At 32.3% G+C, this 17,515-nt stretch overlaps 1 protein-coding gene across 4 annotated transcripts; it reads right to left on the bottom strand.

Annotated features, from left to right (window-relative positions):
• Nucleotides 1-1,629: 1,629 nt before the first annotated feature.
• On the bottom strand, nucleotides 1,630-16,229 carry LOC123711204 (inner centromere protein). 4 transcript variants are annotated; one of them, XM_045663670.1, is made up of 22 exons: nucleotides 16,078-16,229; nucleotides 15,842-15,965; nucleotides 15,351-15,520; nucleotides 15,000-15,035; nucleotides 14,316-14,424; nucleotides 13,693-13,827; nucleotides 13,432-13,533; nucleotides 13,010-13,116; nucleotides 12,624-12,684; nucleotides 12,288-12,339; nucleotides 11,207-11,606; nucleotides 10,610-10,688; nucleotides 9,885-9,984; nucleotides 9,354-9,438; nucleotides 9,028-9,138; nucleotides 8,288-8,475; nucleotides 7,625-7,778; nucleotides 7,267-7,403; nucleotides 5,872-5,972; nucleotides 5,425-5,546; nucleotides 3,464-3,656; nucleotides 1,630-2,223 (listed from the first exon to the last, which is right to left on the bottom strand). In XM_045663670.1, exons 1-21 carry the CDS (start codon nucleotides 16,159-16,161, stop codon nucleotides 3,471-3,473), a joined length of 2,643 nt encoding a protein of 880 aa, XP_045519626.1. In that variant the 5' UTR covers nucleotides 16,162-16,229; the 3' UTR covers nucleotides 1,630-2,223; nucleotides 3,464-3,470. The 4 variants fall into 4 exon arrangements, with proteins under 4 accessions (XP_045519626.1, XP_045519625.1, XP_045519628.1 ...); XM_045663669.1 differs by having other exon boundaries at nucleotides 3,469-3,656; XM_045663672.1 differs by having other exon boundaries at nucleotides 3,469-3,656; nucleotides 15,351-15,481.
• Nucleotides 16,230-17,515: the final 1,286 nt, after the last annotated feature.

Here is a 17,515-nt window from a genome sequence, read left to right as displayed (position 1 = left end):
GCTATATGCTTGCAAAAACTATTTTTAAAAAATGGAGCAGGTGCATTTTCCGTTCATCCAAGCGATTTATTGGGTGGGCAAGGCAACTCTCCAATACGCGAAAGCTTTCTTTTTGCATCCATCAAAAGTTTCCCAATCTTGATTAAATGGGATGTTACTTGCGAGTATCTGAGTATTAAGTCCGAAATCTGATTCTAAAAAATTTACATTTTTGTCAAGTTTCACCCATTGATACGCAAGAGGCCAGTCGTTCAGTTCGACCATTCTTCAACCATGATTGTTTATTGCGACTGAAAGGCAAAGGCAGTTGTTGTCGCAAAGTGTGGCTGTCTTTTATACCGCTATTGAATGACTCTAGTGCATTGTTTGTCACTGGACTATAATATTATTCAATTTGCCGAACATGTCTTATTGATAAATATGATGAGCAAGTTTTGTTGTGCTTAATAATATATATGCTACTTGGATAGTTATTTTGACAGGCAACGAGTATCATCTACATGCGCTCTGGTTTATTTGCTGTGCAGTCAGTATTTATGATAAGCATGCAGTATTTTTGTACCCTATAAAATTTGTTTGTATCGCATTATGAGGAAAAAAGTAATGTCGTGCTGATGTATATTTTATAATTATCAGCAATACTTTTTCTATGAAACATTTACTTCATTTGTAGTGAAGTATTTTAATTAATGTAAAAAAGCATAGAAATGATGAAAATATATTCATATGCGATTATTTATTTGAAGTGCAATTAATAATTTCCCTTTAGTAAATCGCCACGCTTATAAAACTAGGAAAGTCCGAGTGAGCAAAATGTTCATGCTTGGCTTATATGGCTTGGCGTATAGTTATATTGTTATTATATAAAATTTATAATATTAATTTTCTTAAGGAAAAGTAATTCGAAGGTATCACACCTTTACCAATTTCTCCCGAGTACCCGTAATGAAATAAGACAAACGACAGTGTTTCGTGTAACATAAATAACGTAAGCGCTAAATGATTTTTCCTCAACTAGTACAATATAGAATATTTTATCAAATCGCTAGTAACAGCTTTAGATAACTTATGTGATCTAATTAAATACATTTTTGGCTTAATAATGCGTCCCATAATTGAATAAAAACAAAATTAGATAAAAGTTTGATGTCTTAGTGATGTTTTTTTTACGAGAAATTACATTATATTGTTTTTTATCAGATAGATAAAATTCGAATTTGAGATTTTGATTGAGTCCGTATCTTAAGTAGCCGCACAGTCCTACACGTCTTCTGGGTTTTAGTAAAGGCTTGGTATGTTAGTGGTTAACCAATATGTCGTAGCATGTCGACCTGGGTTCTATTCCCCGCAAGATTTAATTTGATCTTTTTATTGTTTTCCTGGAAGACTTATAATTATTTATGCCCCGCTACGTTAAACAACAAAATCTATTATACTATTGGGTAATTTCCGAGATTATCTCGCTGCAATTGGAAAGTAAGTAAAAAAAACAAATCACGATAACTATTTATTCTAACAATCATGATATTACATAAGCAGTCTTAATTTTAAAATTATTCTAAAACAAATGAACATGTCACACAACAATACTTTTTTTGTATTTTGTCATTAAAGAAAATTCCAGACACATTACATACATAGAAAAAAATCATAAACTATTATTGCTAGAGAAAAGAATTATATAAACGTTGAATAGCGATAGCAATCGGATCACGTTTTCAATATTCAGTTTTTTCGCTATAATCAAGCGCTACGGATATTGGCATCAAAATTGCATACAAGAACGACGGGTCGGTATCGCTATCGCTATTGGAACTTACAGAATTCTGGCGCAGGTCATGAAACTTATGTCTATTAATCAATGTCGTTCACCTGTTGTGTATGAGACCAATAAAATAAAATAAAAATCTTAAAAACGAGTAAAATTGATAATAATCCTTACACTTGAATATTAAAATAATTAATCCAATTTGAAATCAATTGTAATTTCGCATTATTTAACCTTTACAATTAGTAGAATGAGGTTATTCGGTGGTGTGATTTAAAACCGTCTACAAATTGTCTAAAATTTGTATGAAGAATTAAAAACTAATAAAAATCTGAATGAAGCAATTAAATATGTAATACTCAAATTTATTCTACATTACAATGCACATTAGTGTAAATTAAAAGCTATATACATTCGCCGCCTGCGACTTTATCCCTGAGACACCAGACTGAAATCTGTAATAAATAAATAAATATTAAATTTTGACGTAGGAAAAATGTTTTCCGTGACTGTGGCGAAAGAGAACTTTTTGAAAGAACGCGTCATTATAGTTTGACAGTAATCATATTGATACTTAGTATGAAATTTTTTTAAGTATATAACATATATTGTAAATAAAATAAAGGTGCTGTCTGCCAACATAACATGTTTTCGCACTACACAGGTGATGTGGTATTGTATAAACTATGCTGGATAACTCGGTACGTACTCCCAAGACAAAACCGAGTATACTTGGTAAACTTCGTACTCGGCGTATCTCTTATTCCCATACATATCTTTGGTAACACGTCTAAGCCCGATTACACTATGAAAATCCTAAGACCATTTGACAACTGCTCTATCGTCTATGATTGTTATAATCGACCCATAATGAACTGAGGCTTCGGGTCGTTAATCATATTTATTTGTCTGTCTCGCTCTCACTTACAGCTCTTTTGGAGAGGTGTAGTGATGTGCGTAAGAATTATAGGTGCATTTCGATAACGGGATAGGTACGATAAATATTTATTTATTTATTAACACTTCGTTGCATTAAGAAAAATTTAACATAATTAAATGACAAGGAGGACATCTTTTCCAGGCACACACTGATGATATGTTGAATTATGTTCAGTATTAATAGAATTTTTTTACAGCCCGAGCATTAACGTTGATTTAAAGTGTATCACCATTTAATTTCCTTAAAACCACGTTAGAAAATAAATTCTCCATTGTGCGTATTGCGTAACGAAGCGTACGTTATGTAATGAGTGTTATAAGCAAAAAATCTTATATTTATAGAAAACCCCCTTACTCGTAACAACCAATCAGGAGTCAGAGTGCTAATGAAGGTGACAATGACGCATCGACAACGCGTGCGCAGGTAGCTAAGTATCGATAATGGCTTGCATTGCGTGCACATTGCTAATGTCAGTGAAATTTATTGCCCGACGACTCAGTTTAAAAAGCGTAGACTCTAGTGACATTTGTCTTTGAATCTAAAACCTGTAATCCGATTTGTGTCTTCAAATCACAATCATTTCTTGCCATTAAATATGACCAACTTGATACAGATCAAATGTTTTACAATTAAATGAGAAATCTACTTCTATATATGATTTAATTATTACCAAACTATACTTTATTGTTTGTAAAAATGATCATCAGTCCAAAAAACTAACTTAGTCTTAATGCAAAAACATATTATTTCCGTAGCATACCCTCATTCCGTAACCGCAGGTAGTCTTGGCGGAGTCCTCCAAACTGCTGAAGAAGTCCTCTTGAGTCTCGAACGGTCTATGGTCGGGAATATTTCTCTAAGATCCGCTGTCTGTTCACGGACTGAAAATAGCTTGTCTATGTCTGACGTCTTCAAACGGTTTTGAATGCACGCTTGGCGGTGACGGTTCTATAAAACAAAATTTACCTTAAAATGGACTACTGTGAATTCACGACAACAGTATAACATAAAATATATTCAATTTACTAAATCTGTTCCGTTTTATGGTTATAATAATAATTGAATTTCAGTAACAGATCTATTGAATTAGTTCAAGTTCTGTAACAGAAACCATGGAGTGGAATTTTATTTTTTGATGTGAAACATCTATAGCCGCACGTAAAACCGATTTCTGGCGTGGCGACACATGACGCTATACGATGGTATATATATACAGTCTATATGCAGTAGTGTGTACGGTGTATTAAACGAATTAAGTAGTCACGATTTGAAATAAATTCGTATTTAATGAAAATAAATGTTTATTCCATAAATAGTCATCGATATCTGGAAAAAAAATCGTAATATTTTATTTTATCATTATGACATATTTAGTTCCTATCACAATATGTTATTTTCTGCATATTACTTTTACAAAATAATGTCGATGTTTCACATCTGCCAGGCGTCCCGTGACGGCTCACATTTTTTATTTATTTATAGTAAAATATCTGGTTGTCACATTTTTTTTATATGGCAATATATACTCAATAAAAGGTCCTTGAAAAAAAAATATACAGGTCCCAAAAGTCGACGTCAAGTCGAAATTTTCTCATAGGTAATGCCACACCAGTTATTAGAAAAATTAAAAAATAAATTAACTATTTTACGAGATATGTGGTTCCATCAAGATGGTTGTCCAGCGCATTACAGCCGCTTAGTTCGAAACCACCTTAACGAGGAGTATCCAGACAGATGGATAGGGCGGGGTGGTACAATCTCGTGGCCCGACCGCTCACCCGATTTAAATCATCTTCATTTTTTTTACTGGGGAGCAGTAAAGGAAACAATCTATTCCAAGTCGATTCAAAATGTAGAAGAGCTTAGACAGAGAATAGCGGAAGCAGTAGAATTTATGAATAATGGACGATTTGCCCGCTTAATTTCACGATCTTTTTTAAGGAGATGTCGAGCCTGTATTGCAGCTGAAGGACGGCAATTTGAACATCTTTTATAAAAAAAGTAATAAATCTAATCATAAAAAGAAACTGTCTATTTTACTTATTTGCGTCCGTATGTCATAAGCGTCACTATCTGTATCGCTCACATTTTATGGAATGTCTCTCTCCATCTTATTTAAACCACGCTGTGGTCATTAGGAACGTTTTGGGTGCGCTAGAATCATTTGTTGTAATTTCAAAGAGATTGTTAAAAACAGACTTTGTTTAACAAAAAAAAATCTTATGGCCGATCTAAGAAATAATGGACTCAGTGTTATACCACTGTAGAATCCTTATTACTTTTAAAGCTACTTGCCAAACTGGAGTAATATATTTTTTTCAGGACGGTCAGTTGAAGTAGTGCGAAAATTAATTTTGAAAACTTGGTACGGTATAAAATGACATTTTCCTAAAAGTTGGAGTGATCAGCACAGAGTTTAGACAGACGTAAGAGAAACAAGTAAATAATTGTAACAACAGGAATGAAAAAACTGTCACATGGTGTACATTTTCTGGAATAAAAGGAAAATTTCCATAACTTCAAAATACATGACTTAATTTTTTTTTAATTTTTCTGATAACTGGTGTGGCATTACCTATGAGAAAATTTCGACTTGACGTCGACTTTTGGGACACCCTGTATATATGTGTATTTATGTGGGTGTATATTTTGTAAACTTAATTATTATATGGCAATGTCAAAATACGAGTTACCGACTCTAGTTCGTTATTATTACCTTAGAGGTAGACCACTCAGGGTCTGGTCGGCGTTCGGGTTCAGCTTCCTCATCAGAGTTGAGGTACTGGAATCCGCCTTCCATGTATACTGGGTCTGGTCGATACTTCGGCGGTGTTGGCACTGAAAAAAAAATATGGTAACTAAATATCAAGTTTTATATTAAGGCAGATAATATCTAATCAGGGGATTTTTGCAGAAATGCCTATACAAGGGTCAACATTTTTTTCTACTTATTAAAATTGGTTGCTTTTAGTTTATTATTATTAGCAGTAATCCAATATTTCCAATCACTGGAAAAGCTACAACTAAAGGCTTTAAGTGTAGGACAGCGAATGTAGATTCTCGATGACTTCCGTATGTCAAAAAATTGTATTGTATTTTGACACGTCGGAGTTACACTTTGCGCTAAGTTCGATTAACGGTACACAAAGTAATGTCAACTTACTTTTTTCATTTTCCAATTTCTTTTTCATTTTTAACTTTTCCTGGTACTCTTTGTTCTTTCTGTCCATTTCGCGTTTCATTAGCACAGCTTCTCTTTTATCTCTGAAAAATGGATTACCGAACTTATTAATCGTCGGGATGCATAATCTTTATACCTAGCTTAAAAAATATTCTACGGAGGCCCGTTTTCTATAACTGTAATATACTTTCAGGAGCTGTCAAACCATATTTCTGTATGAAGATTGCCATTTCGACTACAACACGATAATTACAATATGGATCATAAGTCATGACATTAGGCTAGGAAGTACATTGTATCCCTATTTATACAATTATATTATATAATATGTATTGCAAGATTTTAATTACACACCTTTTTTAACAAATAATATTCGAATAGAGTTGGCATTTATTTTTTTAAAATCAACACACCTGAATCTATACTAATGTTATGAAGAAAGAAGTCTATTATCATATTGTTACGAAGAGGGGTCGTCTGCAATGTTTCTAGATTTGTCCACTACTTAGAGAACTTTTCAGCAGGCTGTAATATGATTTCTGACCGTTTTAGGAGAGGGTCAATCACATACTAGAAAATTGTAATTCCATAATGTTACCCTAGTTTTCAGGAAGCTGTAACATTTTTTCAGTCAGTTTCAGAACATGTGTAGTCGAGTGGTGCAGTTATCAGGAGACCCGTCTTCAGGCGTTTTTAGGTCTAGGCCTTTGATGAAGGAATATTCTAGATCAAACTTTCTAGGTGTGAGACAAGGACGAAATGATACGAGAAAGAGAGAGAAGATCAGAACTTTCTCGAAACTAGACTGAGCACTCTAGAACGCCGTACGACACGGACGGAGCAACGTGCGAAAGAGACAAAGACTACGGATGTTCTAGAATTGGGCAATTGCTACTCAGTAGCTATCCCGCCTCGAATATTGTTTAGAATTATTCCCAGGAATATATAAGCGAGCCGAAACGCGACTACTTACTTTTAGTTTTGAATGCGATAACAAGAGAGAAACACCGAAGCGATAAAGTGCGAATAAAGTGATTACAAGTGATAAAGTGTGTAGTGTGCATAAGTGAAGTAATAAGTGATTGTTTTTGTGTGCTATAAGTGCATTTCTGCAATTAATTTGTGCCCATAAATTCCTCATTGATTTATTAAGATATAAACACTTGAATAATTTTCTATCCGAACAATATGTTTTTAAATTATTTAACCATTAAAATATTATATTATCCCCGAGTAGGGCCAAAACTCTTTTAAAATAAATATCTATGTACTAAGACCAGGTATACATACAATTTCATGAATGAATTCGTAGTATTATTAGGTCAAAGTATAAGATTAACTTTGAAAAATAAAGACGAAATCTTAAAAACTACTCACACATCAGCTTCCTCTAGTTGTTTCCTTCTCTCTTCGGCCTTTTTCTGTTCTTCTTCAAGTTTTTTTTGTCTTGCAATCTCTTCTGCGCGCCGTCTCTCTTCCGTCTCTGCTACTTTACGCGCATACTCTAGCTTTTTCTGTTTCATAAATAATGTATATCACGAAACTATTAGGTCATTTAGATTTGTCGAACTAATCGATTTTAACTCGAGGTCATACTTTTCTTCATAATATGTCGTCAATAATTAAAAAACGGTTTACAGGATTAAATATTTTGAAATTGTTTAACAGGAAATCCATTTTGTAATATAAGATTAATATGAACGAAAATATTCTAAATAATCCAGTAAACCCGAACCTTTTCCATCTCCTTCAGCCTCTCTTGTTTGCTCACGTCAGCATGCATCTGCTTCTCCTGCCTCTCCCTAGCTGCTGCAGCCAACGCAGCTCTCCTTTCTCTTTCCGACGCCTCACGAGCTGCAGCCGCGGCCGCCATCTTTTCTTCTCTTTTTCTATAGACGTATTGAAGTAGGCAAACCCGTTTAAAAGGTAAAATTTTACCATATATAAAATAAATGTAATGTATAATGTAAAAAATAAGGTTCAGAGTCGAGACTTATCCCTAAAAATGATTCTCGTATGTCAAAACTGTATTAAATTGAACATACAGGGGTTTTACTCAGCAACATTGCACAAAAATTCTGGTAAAGTAAACAACTGTATGGAAAATCTTTGCGTTTTCTACGAATATTGGACGAAATATTATGCTAAAGGTTTAAAATTAGTTTCACTCCAGTCCCTCATCCAAAATTAACACAACAATATAATAATAATAATAATCATTTGATGATTTACAATGCGCAAATAGATTAAGTTATTATTAGTAAAAGAAAAAAATATTCAACAGTTAAAAAGCAATAATGTAACAAACAAATAAAAATTCAAGCTTTCTCTTGTATAACACCACGACTGAAATATCCGCGATTCAGTTAAACTAAATATATATGAAACTTTTAATTACCTCTTATGCATCTCCCTCTTAGCCTCCAAAAGTGCTTCCTTTTTCCTTCTGGCATCTTCTTTCTCCCTCTTTTGTTCTTCTGCGGCCTCCCTTGCTCTATTAATACCGCTTAATTTGGATGTGGATGTAGGGATTTGAGATTTTATAAGAGAATTATTTGCTGTCGGCTTCGAGGCAGAGTGGCTCAACTGAAAAAAGTTGATTTAATAACTAAATATAACTTTATTATATTTTATTTATTATCACTTCGTTGCATTAAAAAAATTACACAAATAACACAAAACATAAAAATTAGAAGGGATACAACCGGAGGCCTTATCGCTAACAAGCGATCTCTTCCAGGCAACCCTAGTAAGAGAAACACTAAAAAATGACACACACATTGCACTTGTGTTTTTAAAAAAGACAAACGAAATTCAAAGTACTGTATTATCAATTTTTGTCCAATTCTATCAAATGTTAAGAAAATTATTAGTTAAACATATAAAATATTCATAACCCTTAAAGTTTCAATGTAAATGCACCTGCCTATTTCTCATAGGTCACGTAAGAACAAGCCAAAGGACAAAAGGCTGTCAAATTTAATAATTAAAAAGTAACACATAACCAATGCATTTATTTGATAAATTTGTATATGTTTCAAGTGTGTTGAGCCATATTATAGAGTTTGGATAATATTTGATTGTTCTATATGTAAAGCAATGGAATTTAAGATTTGTCTATATATTTTCATTTATTACCTGTGGCATCTTCGACTTGAATATCAAATTGTTCATTTTGGCGAGAGTATCAGAGGCGACAGCAGAGGGTATTGTTTTATCGGGCGGGGTTTGATTCTCTGTAGACTCCTCCTGTTGAAAATGACATACAACTTCTTGGAAATAATTTCTTTTTACATTATCTATCTATATATAAATTTATTAAACTATGACGTCACTGAGTAATAGTAAAATAAAATGAATATTAAAAGTTAATCACCTTTTCTACAGAAATTAATAAACTGTTAAAACTTTATACGATTAGACCTTTTACTTGAAGTAAACAATTAAATAATTGCAAAACCTACCTTCTTGGCCAACGCCCGTGTCTTCGTCCTAGTAATTCGTGATGCCATTTCTTCAAATTGTTGCACTTTTTCTTTAACAGCCGACCTGCAACATTATCTTCTGCTTTTCAATACACAAAATCTGTGTCCGTTGAGATAATAATAATTAAAAATCCGTGAGCTTTACTTGAAACTGGCATAAAGTCAAAACTATTGCCATAATATTTAAAAAAAACGTGAAATATCGGAACTTGGGGAAACTATTACGATCTTAAATTTGCGCGTGAGTCAGTCAAAAACTCTGTCTACAGGTCTAATACACACATCGTAGTCATGTGAAGTTTCTCAAAGCGAAGTTTCTAGAAACGTGACCCATACGAAAATATGCCATGAAATGGCTGACTGAAGACTGTCAAAGCCATATTCAATACAAATTCGACAGAGACCTGTTGCTTTAGTATTTTTATAGTTTCAAATTACATACTAAATTTATTTTAATGTATTTAATTTTAGAAACCAGCTAGAACACTCAAAAATAGATTGTTAACTTACGTGGGCTGTGGGGTCGGCTTGTGGGGTGGAGTCTTCTCTTCTATGGAATCGTCGTCAGTCATCAATGAATTATCGTCGGTTACATTTGTAGGCTTCGGATCTAAAAAGGAATCTGTATTATACATCGTATTTTCTATTCAAAAGCGTTTCATTTGTGCAAAACTAGTTGTATATCCCTATAAGCAGTATGCTTTTATTATCATTTAAATTTTTATATAGAATGCATCTTGATGACATTAAACTCAAACTTTATTCATATAGGTGAACAAGTACACTCATGAACGTCAAAAAGAAGTTAAATTAATTGTAAATTTACATTTACTACCAACGCCAATTATTGAGTCATACAAATTGTTTGAACTGGAGCAAAGCAATACCTAGGATTAGAATCATCTAAGTATTCGTCAAATTTATAAAAAGCTTAATTGATTAGTTTACGTTTAACGAGGGCTTTGAATTTATTTAGTGATAATTCTCTAATTTCCCTTGGGAGTTTGTTGTAAAAACCCCATGTTTGTCATGTAGAAAGTATAATCTTTATGAGATATGGATCAGTTTATTCTTAGATTATCGAACTCAATGTATTTTATTAACGTAAGCTACACAGGCATAATACTTTAAATCATCCCAAAAATGTTTGGTATAAAGCGAATTTTACGAAACCAGATATGTTTTCTCTTGTCGAATCTCATTGACTGAATTATGAATAAGGACAATTGACAAACCTTTCTCCAAGACGACCGTAGCGTCCATAATTTGTTTGTTTGTGTTGTCTTTTTCAATTACTACCGTTTCGTTCATCTTCTGAAAATAACATTTAAATTAATTGAGTAAAAACTAATTTTAAAATGTCCTCATACGAATTCAATTACAGTCAAAATCGTTTACGACGACATCGTTTGGAACAACATACCGGTTATAATGACCAAAATCAAAGGTCCCGGCTGAATTCCATGTATTAGGTACTTAATAACAATTATCGGTTTTTTTAGACCAAATGTGAGTAGTCCCTTCGATGTCGATAAAACAGATTTTGACTGTAATATTAATTAAGTGACCGGTGTTGGCCTGGCGGCTTCAGCGAGCGACTCTCTTGCCTGAGGCCAGATGTTCGATTTCCGGCTGTACACTAATGGACTTTTAAAATGAAATATTTCGTTTTATCAAAATTTGATAAATGTTTTTATTATAATTGTCACAATACGGTTTATCTTTACTAAAAAAAAAAGACAATTATAATAGAAAATATTTGAATATGTACTGATATTAATCCTAGGCCTTTATAAATAGCTTTTAAGGAAAGATATACAGGGCAAACTTACAGCTTTGAATATTTCAGCATGACCATCTCCATTTGGCAAAACAACATCTTTATCCAAATCTTTTGATAAAGTAACTGTCGAGTTCAATTTATCAAGAACCCTCGTTTCATCCAATGCTTGGCTTGAAGTTGTAACATATGTTTCATTGATTCCATTACATATTTCTAATGTATGTAATCCTGAATAGATTCCATTTTCTACAGCGATACCATTCGGTTTGATAATTCCATTTTTTGGTTTTCCAATATTAATACTTTCGGATTGTTCATGTTTTTTCTTTGTTATTGATTTTTGTAATATAGGTGAATCTGTGGTAGTCTCCGGAATTGATGTTCTTCCTTCTTTGGGGGAAATTATGTCTGGTGTATGATCAATCACTTGAGCTGGTTCTTGTTTGTCTCTAAAAACAATAAAATTGTTGGTAAAATAACAATCTGTTATTTTTAATGGAACTGGAAAATACTTATGACATAGGTTTTTGACACACTGACATATGATGCAATATATAGAATCAGTTAAAAAAAATATATTTATTATAGAATAAAAGATACAGGAATCACTTATTCCACGTCATTAAATTTGTATAGCAGACATCCCTACTCATCGGCAAAGAAGACAGAGGGTGTAGGCCGAGAGAAAAAGCCGGCGGAAAAAACTCTCGGTACTCTTTTAAAATAGCAAATCATCATAAAAAATGATTTCAAACAACACTTATTTTTTTTTATCAACTAGATAATCCTTATTTTATATTAAGCCTTTTTACATTAGTAGTTCCTTGTAACAACTGCAGTTTTTGAAAATGTAGGAATTTATTACACCAAAAATTTGAGTTAGACGCTTGCTAAGAGAGTGATATATTGTTACATACATAATTAAAATTTTATTAATTATTTTTGACATAGCTGATTGAGTTCTCATAATTATATTATCCATCTTAATTAATATTTACATCCCATTTAAAATACTTACTATAAGTCAACGTGATGATGTTAATATACCCACAGATATAATTGTAATACGATAAGTTTAAAACTGGTACTTTAGATAAAGCTTCGAAGCAGAGTACTTAAAAAATACTTACGAAGCTTTTCGTCCCCGTCTCGTTCTCTTTGGACGTTTATCTGCTGGTGATGCTGGAAAAAGTTTTATCTTGTTATAGTATTTGCTCAAAAATAGAACACAAGTACAGAGTGCTTCCCTTCAAAAGTGACTGTAAGTAGTGTTATTGGACACTTATTTATGTTAAAAATCCTTTTTAGCAAATTAGGTTAGTTTAGTAATTAGTTAGACTTAAGTTTGGCCAGATCATAATGTTCCATGATGTCTAAGTAAAGACACATGTAAAAAAAAATATTTGCTCAACTAGATGATAATTTTTTATTTATTATTAAGTGAATTAGATGTATATGGAACTTACCTATGGAACTGTCTTCTATACTTTGCCTTTCCTTACCCTCTTCAGATACTTCGGGTGTCACCTGTAAGTCAAACAAATAATTAGAAATAGTACAGTGTAGTTACAAGTTATATTGTCGAGTGTCTTTCCAGTTGTGTACTTTAATAGTTTATATAAATCTCATAAACCGATATAGAACCTAATGAGTAATGGCCAAATATTATATAGTTTGTTGATATATTCTGTGTAGTCTTGATGGCAACAATAAAATAACTAGCAAGTTGTTGTTAGTAGTGACTATGGAGCATCAAAAATATCATACCGATTTAAATTATTTTCAGAAATAAAACCATGAATGCTTGGTCAAAATTGCTTACCACTTCCAATAATAATTTTTAATAACTTACTTTTTTAGCCCTAGTCCGCTTGGGCCGTGTTCCAGCGGGGGGTGGAGCCATTTCATCGTCTTCTTTTTTCATGGCTCTCGAACTGGCTCGGGTTGCACGCGTTGAAGCTGTAATATCAATAATGTCTGTAATAATAATTTTTAAATAACGTTTCAATTATGAATATTAAATTATGAGCACAATTCGTACAGAACACGGGACAATGAGGTAATAATATATTTTAACTCAACTTTATTTCTGCATTTCACTTTGAAAACATGAAAAAAAAAATTAAGACCATAAGGACACAGTATACAATTTACATAAAACTTCTTAAACTAGATATAGCCACTACTATAGCGATACCAAAACGTCAATAAATTTTGAACATTGTTATTTAAAATGCTTGAGTATGCCAAAACCCTATTAAGTATACAACTTACCACGTGTAGGTTCATCCGTCTGTTTCTTCGAGCGAGCGCTACGGCTCTTAGTTTCCCCTTCGCCCTCTTCGGACTTCTTCTTTTGAGCTCCTTTGCGTGACTCTGCAAACAGATGAAGGTAATATTATTACATATTATATAGGAGGGTTGTCTTACAGCGTGAATTATTCTTATCTAGAATGTCGAATCGATATAACCTGACATTCATAGACTATGCTGGAGTGGTACGTACGCACGTAATTTAAAATGGTGAAATCTTACTTGTGATGGGAATAACAGGTGGCGGCATAGCAATGTCATCATGAGTGGGCTCCTGTTTGATTGGTATGTTCACTGGCAATGATTCCATCTCCATTGGCTGGGGCTCAGGTGGTACGGAGATCTTCTCTTGTTTAACTGAAGTTTGTTACAATATAATATATAAAATATTTGTATAGATGAGTGAGGAAGCTTATAAAATTGCTTTGCCAGGATTGAACTTAGAACTCGTAAGTTAAAAGCAGTTTATCCTACTAAAGAATAGTATGTTTTCCAGGAATTAAGTCCTGAGCACATGATAATTTACAATAAAACTTTGATAGTTGAAATCATGAGTGAGGTTGGGTTATCCTTACATGGCTATATATGTATAGCGTTTGATTTAGATTAAAAGTATATACTACAATTATAAATGTATTATGCCAAAAATAAAGACATCCACTCATATGCACTAAAGCATGAGGCAACATATAAAACTTCAGAGTCTAGCAACCCTAGAGTTCTCCACTAGTATTTAGGACATTAATAATAATAAATGCAATAAATTTATTAGCACAATTTCGATTTAAGATAAGATTATTTTACTTTTATCTAGAAACAAATACAATTGTACTACCAATACTCACTCTGCACAGCAGATAATAGTTCATCTTTTTCTGTTTCATCATTGTTACGACGACTCTTTTTTTCAGTAGAATTCTCACGGCGTAATTTTTTAGTTAAGTTTACATTTACCTGAAAAATTATTAATATTACAAAGTTTACATACTTATGTTACATATAATGAATCTGAATCAATGTTAGCTAAATTTTACTAACAGCACAAACACAATCACCACTCTAATCTACTACCAAGTTCTATCATTTACAAATGTTAAAGAAGAAAACGCCCAAGGTAATTTTACCACCAAAAATCATGTACTATAAAACTGATATTTTGTTAAGTAGGTTAACATTGATTCACTTAAATTCTGTTGTTTACTCAAATTTACTTTATATGGTCAGAGCACTTAATACCATAAATTTACCCAAACATTACTTTATCTGTTTTATGTTATGCGGAGTCAACACAAATACTGTAACACTCATAGTTCTAGTTTCACTATGTTAATCCTGTTAGTGAAAAAATCAACTCCCATACTTATAGGTCTTAACCTTCTTCTTCTTATCAGTTAAATTGACTTAAACACTCACTCTCAGTGGATATATGAAATATATATAAAGAAAAGCTTTACTCAAATTGAGATATTTAAATTAAGATCCTAAGTATGGGGGTTAATAAGCAAACATGATTTGTCATATTTTGATACCTCAGAAGAAACAATAATGACACTTTCCTCATTATTCTGTAAGAAAAAGTTATGTACAGTACCATTAAAAGAGGACTAAGATATTAAAATTTCCGATGACTGTTTAGTCACTACAGAAAAAATCATGATATCCATTTACACATTATATTATTAATCTACTGAAATAATTTAAATAATTTTAATTGACATCTTAAAAAAAACGTAAATGATTCTAGACATTAATATTTAAAAATTTAATAAAAATTATGTTGTATTAAAACTAATTAATACCAAGTATTAATCTTCTTGAGAATGTATTGTTGTTTTAATCTTATATGTACCTTTGATGATTAAAAAGTACAAAAAACTTACTTGTTTACTTATTATGCTCTGAGCTTTAACAGATGCATTCCTCTTAAGCCGTTTATCTTGTTCAGGACTTAACATATCATCCACTTCATTTTTACTCCGTTTTTTAGATCCTCTGTTCTCTTTCCCACTCTCTGTGGAGCATCGTTCGTCACTAGTTTTAGGTTTATCATCTATAATTATTCATAATTAAGAAAAACTTACTAATTTATTTCCTACAGTAACAAAACTTATTATTTGATGACATTAATTAAAAATTAATCTTATTAATATGTGTTGCAATAAACTTCTAAATTTTATCTTATATGCTTAAAATCAATTAAATTACATCAGCCATTCTTCGAAGGGGTACTTTTTAGTAATATTAAAATCAAGAACTAAGCCTTGGCCTTAAATTTTCTGTTATATATATAAAAAAATTATGATACGGTAGATGTTTTTATTTGATATAATATTAAAAATTTCAGGTAAAGATATCCTTTCATAAATTCTACCTTCATCCTCGGTAATACTTTGAAGAGTTGTCAGGGCATTTTTGTCTTTTAGCGTCCTTTCACGAACTGTCGCCCGACCTTTTTGAAAATCCTCTTCAAACTTATCAAAACTTTCGAGTGCGGCCTGGAACACGATGTGTACAGTTTTTAAAACTTTCAGGATAAAATTACACGAGTTAATATGCAGAATAATACTAAGGTACACATTTTTACATAATTTTTCACTTGTCGATTACCTTAAGCTCGTCATTAAAGGTTGTCTCATATGTCTTTTGTATTTCAAGGAATTTTGGTAATAGAAGTTCATTAAAAATTGACATAATTGGAAATATACACCGTTTTCATAAAAGTTTCATAAAATTAATTCTATCACAAAACATCGACGATCGAAAACCGTTTGAAATTGAAAATCTTATCACAGATTCAAACTAACATTCAACTTACGCCATAGACAATAGACAACCGAGATATTCTGTATTGAACCAATGTGGAGTGCGTGATTGTTACGTTTAAAACATAGGTAAATAGTATTATTGAAAGGATTTATCGCTTATTTTATTTTGCTTACTATAGTAAATTATTTTATATTGAATAATTATATAAAGGTAGGTTATTTTTAGTCATAAAGTACATTTAGTATTAGTAATAGTTAGTATTTAGTGCAACAGATGTCGTGGAAATATTTTTTTTACACCTAACCTCGAAATATACAAAACAAAACCGTAAAAAGAATTAAGTTTATAACATGTATTTTGAAAAAGGCGGGAAGTCTTTGAAATAGGCGGACGCCAATCTTTTGAAAATTAAATTTAATTTGATATCGCAGGATCAGTTAAGTTGTAAAGTGTATATATTAGTAGTTATTATTGTTTATTTATTTTCTTAGTTTGTTTTCTTCCCCTGGTAAGTAATTGAATTGTATTATATGTAAATAGGAATATTCTTTAGGCGTCCATGTTGGAGCCTGAAGACCCTGGAGGGACATCCCTCCAGGTGTCTCATGTAGTCACAATCGATGCATCGGGAATGGAAACGGAAGGTTCAATTTTAGATACGGACTGTTCGGATAGCACGAAATCGATTAAAAGAAAAAGAATTTCAGGTAGAAACCAAAAGAAGAGAAGGAATCATAGACATACGAGTCCGTCAGAATCCCAACTTTCCCCGAATAATTTAAAGGATAATATTATTTCTAAAGTGCTTGATGATAAAATCAATGTAATACACCATAATGAGACTGCTCAATCTGCTTCAAGTAACCCTCGCGCTGCTAGGTCGCTTTACCAGGCGTCAGACCCTGCGCCTTATGTTGTCCATATTCAAAAAATATTACAACCAAATCAAACTGGGTCTATTCACCCAGTACAATTTGGATTTTTCCTGAAAAAAAGTTCTATAAAAAGCATAGTAGAGGGAAGCATCAAAAAAATTGGAAGGAACATGTTGTCTTTGCAATTTCATTCATTTCAGGATGCTAACACATTTTTAAATCACAAATCTCTAGAAATTAATAAATATAAAGCATTTATTCCGGCCTTCACTATCACTCGCATGGGAATAGTGAGAGGTGTTCCATGTGACTGGGACGAGAAAGACATTATAGAAAATATTGAGCTTCCGCAGAACTGTGGAAGTATTTTGAAAGTTCGGAGACTAAACAGAAAGGTATATGAA

The sequence above is a fragment of the Pieris brassicae genome, chromosome 6 (genome assembly GCF_905147105.1).
Source record: "Pieris brassicae chromosome 6, ilPieBrab1.1, whole genome shotgun sequence".
Lineage (NCBI taxonomy): Eukaryota > Metazoa > Arthropoda > Insecta > Lepidoptera > Pieridae > Pieris > Pieris brassicae.
The sequence above is the reverse complement of the archived record's forward strand: the minus strand, read 5'-3'. Positions and strand labels throughout refer to the sequence as shown.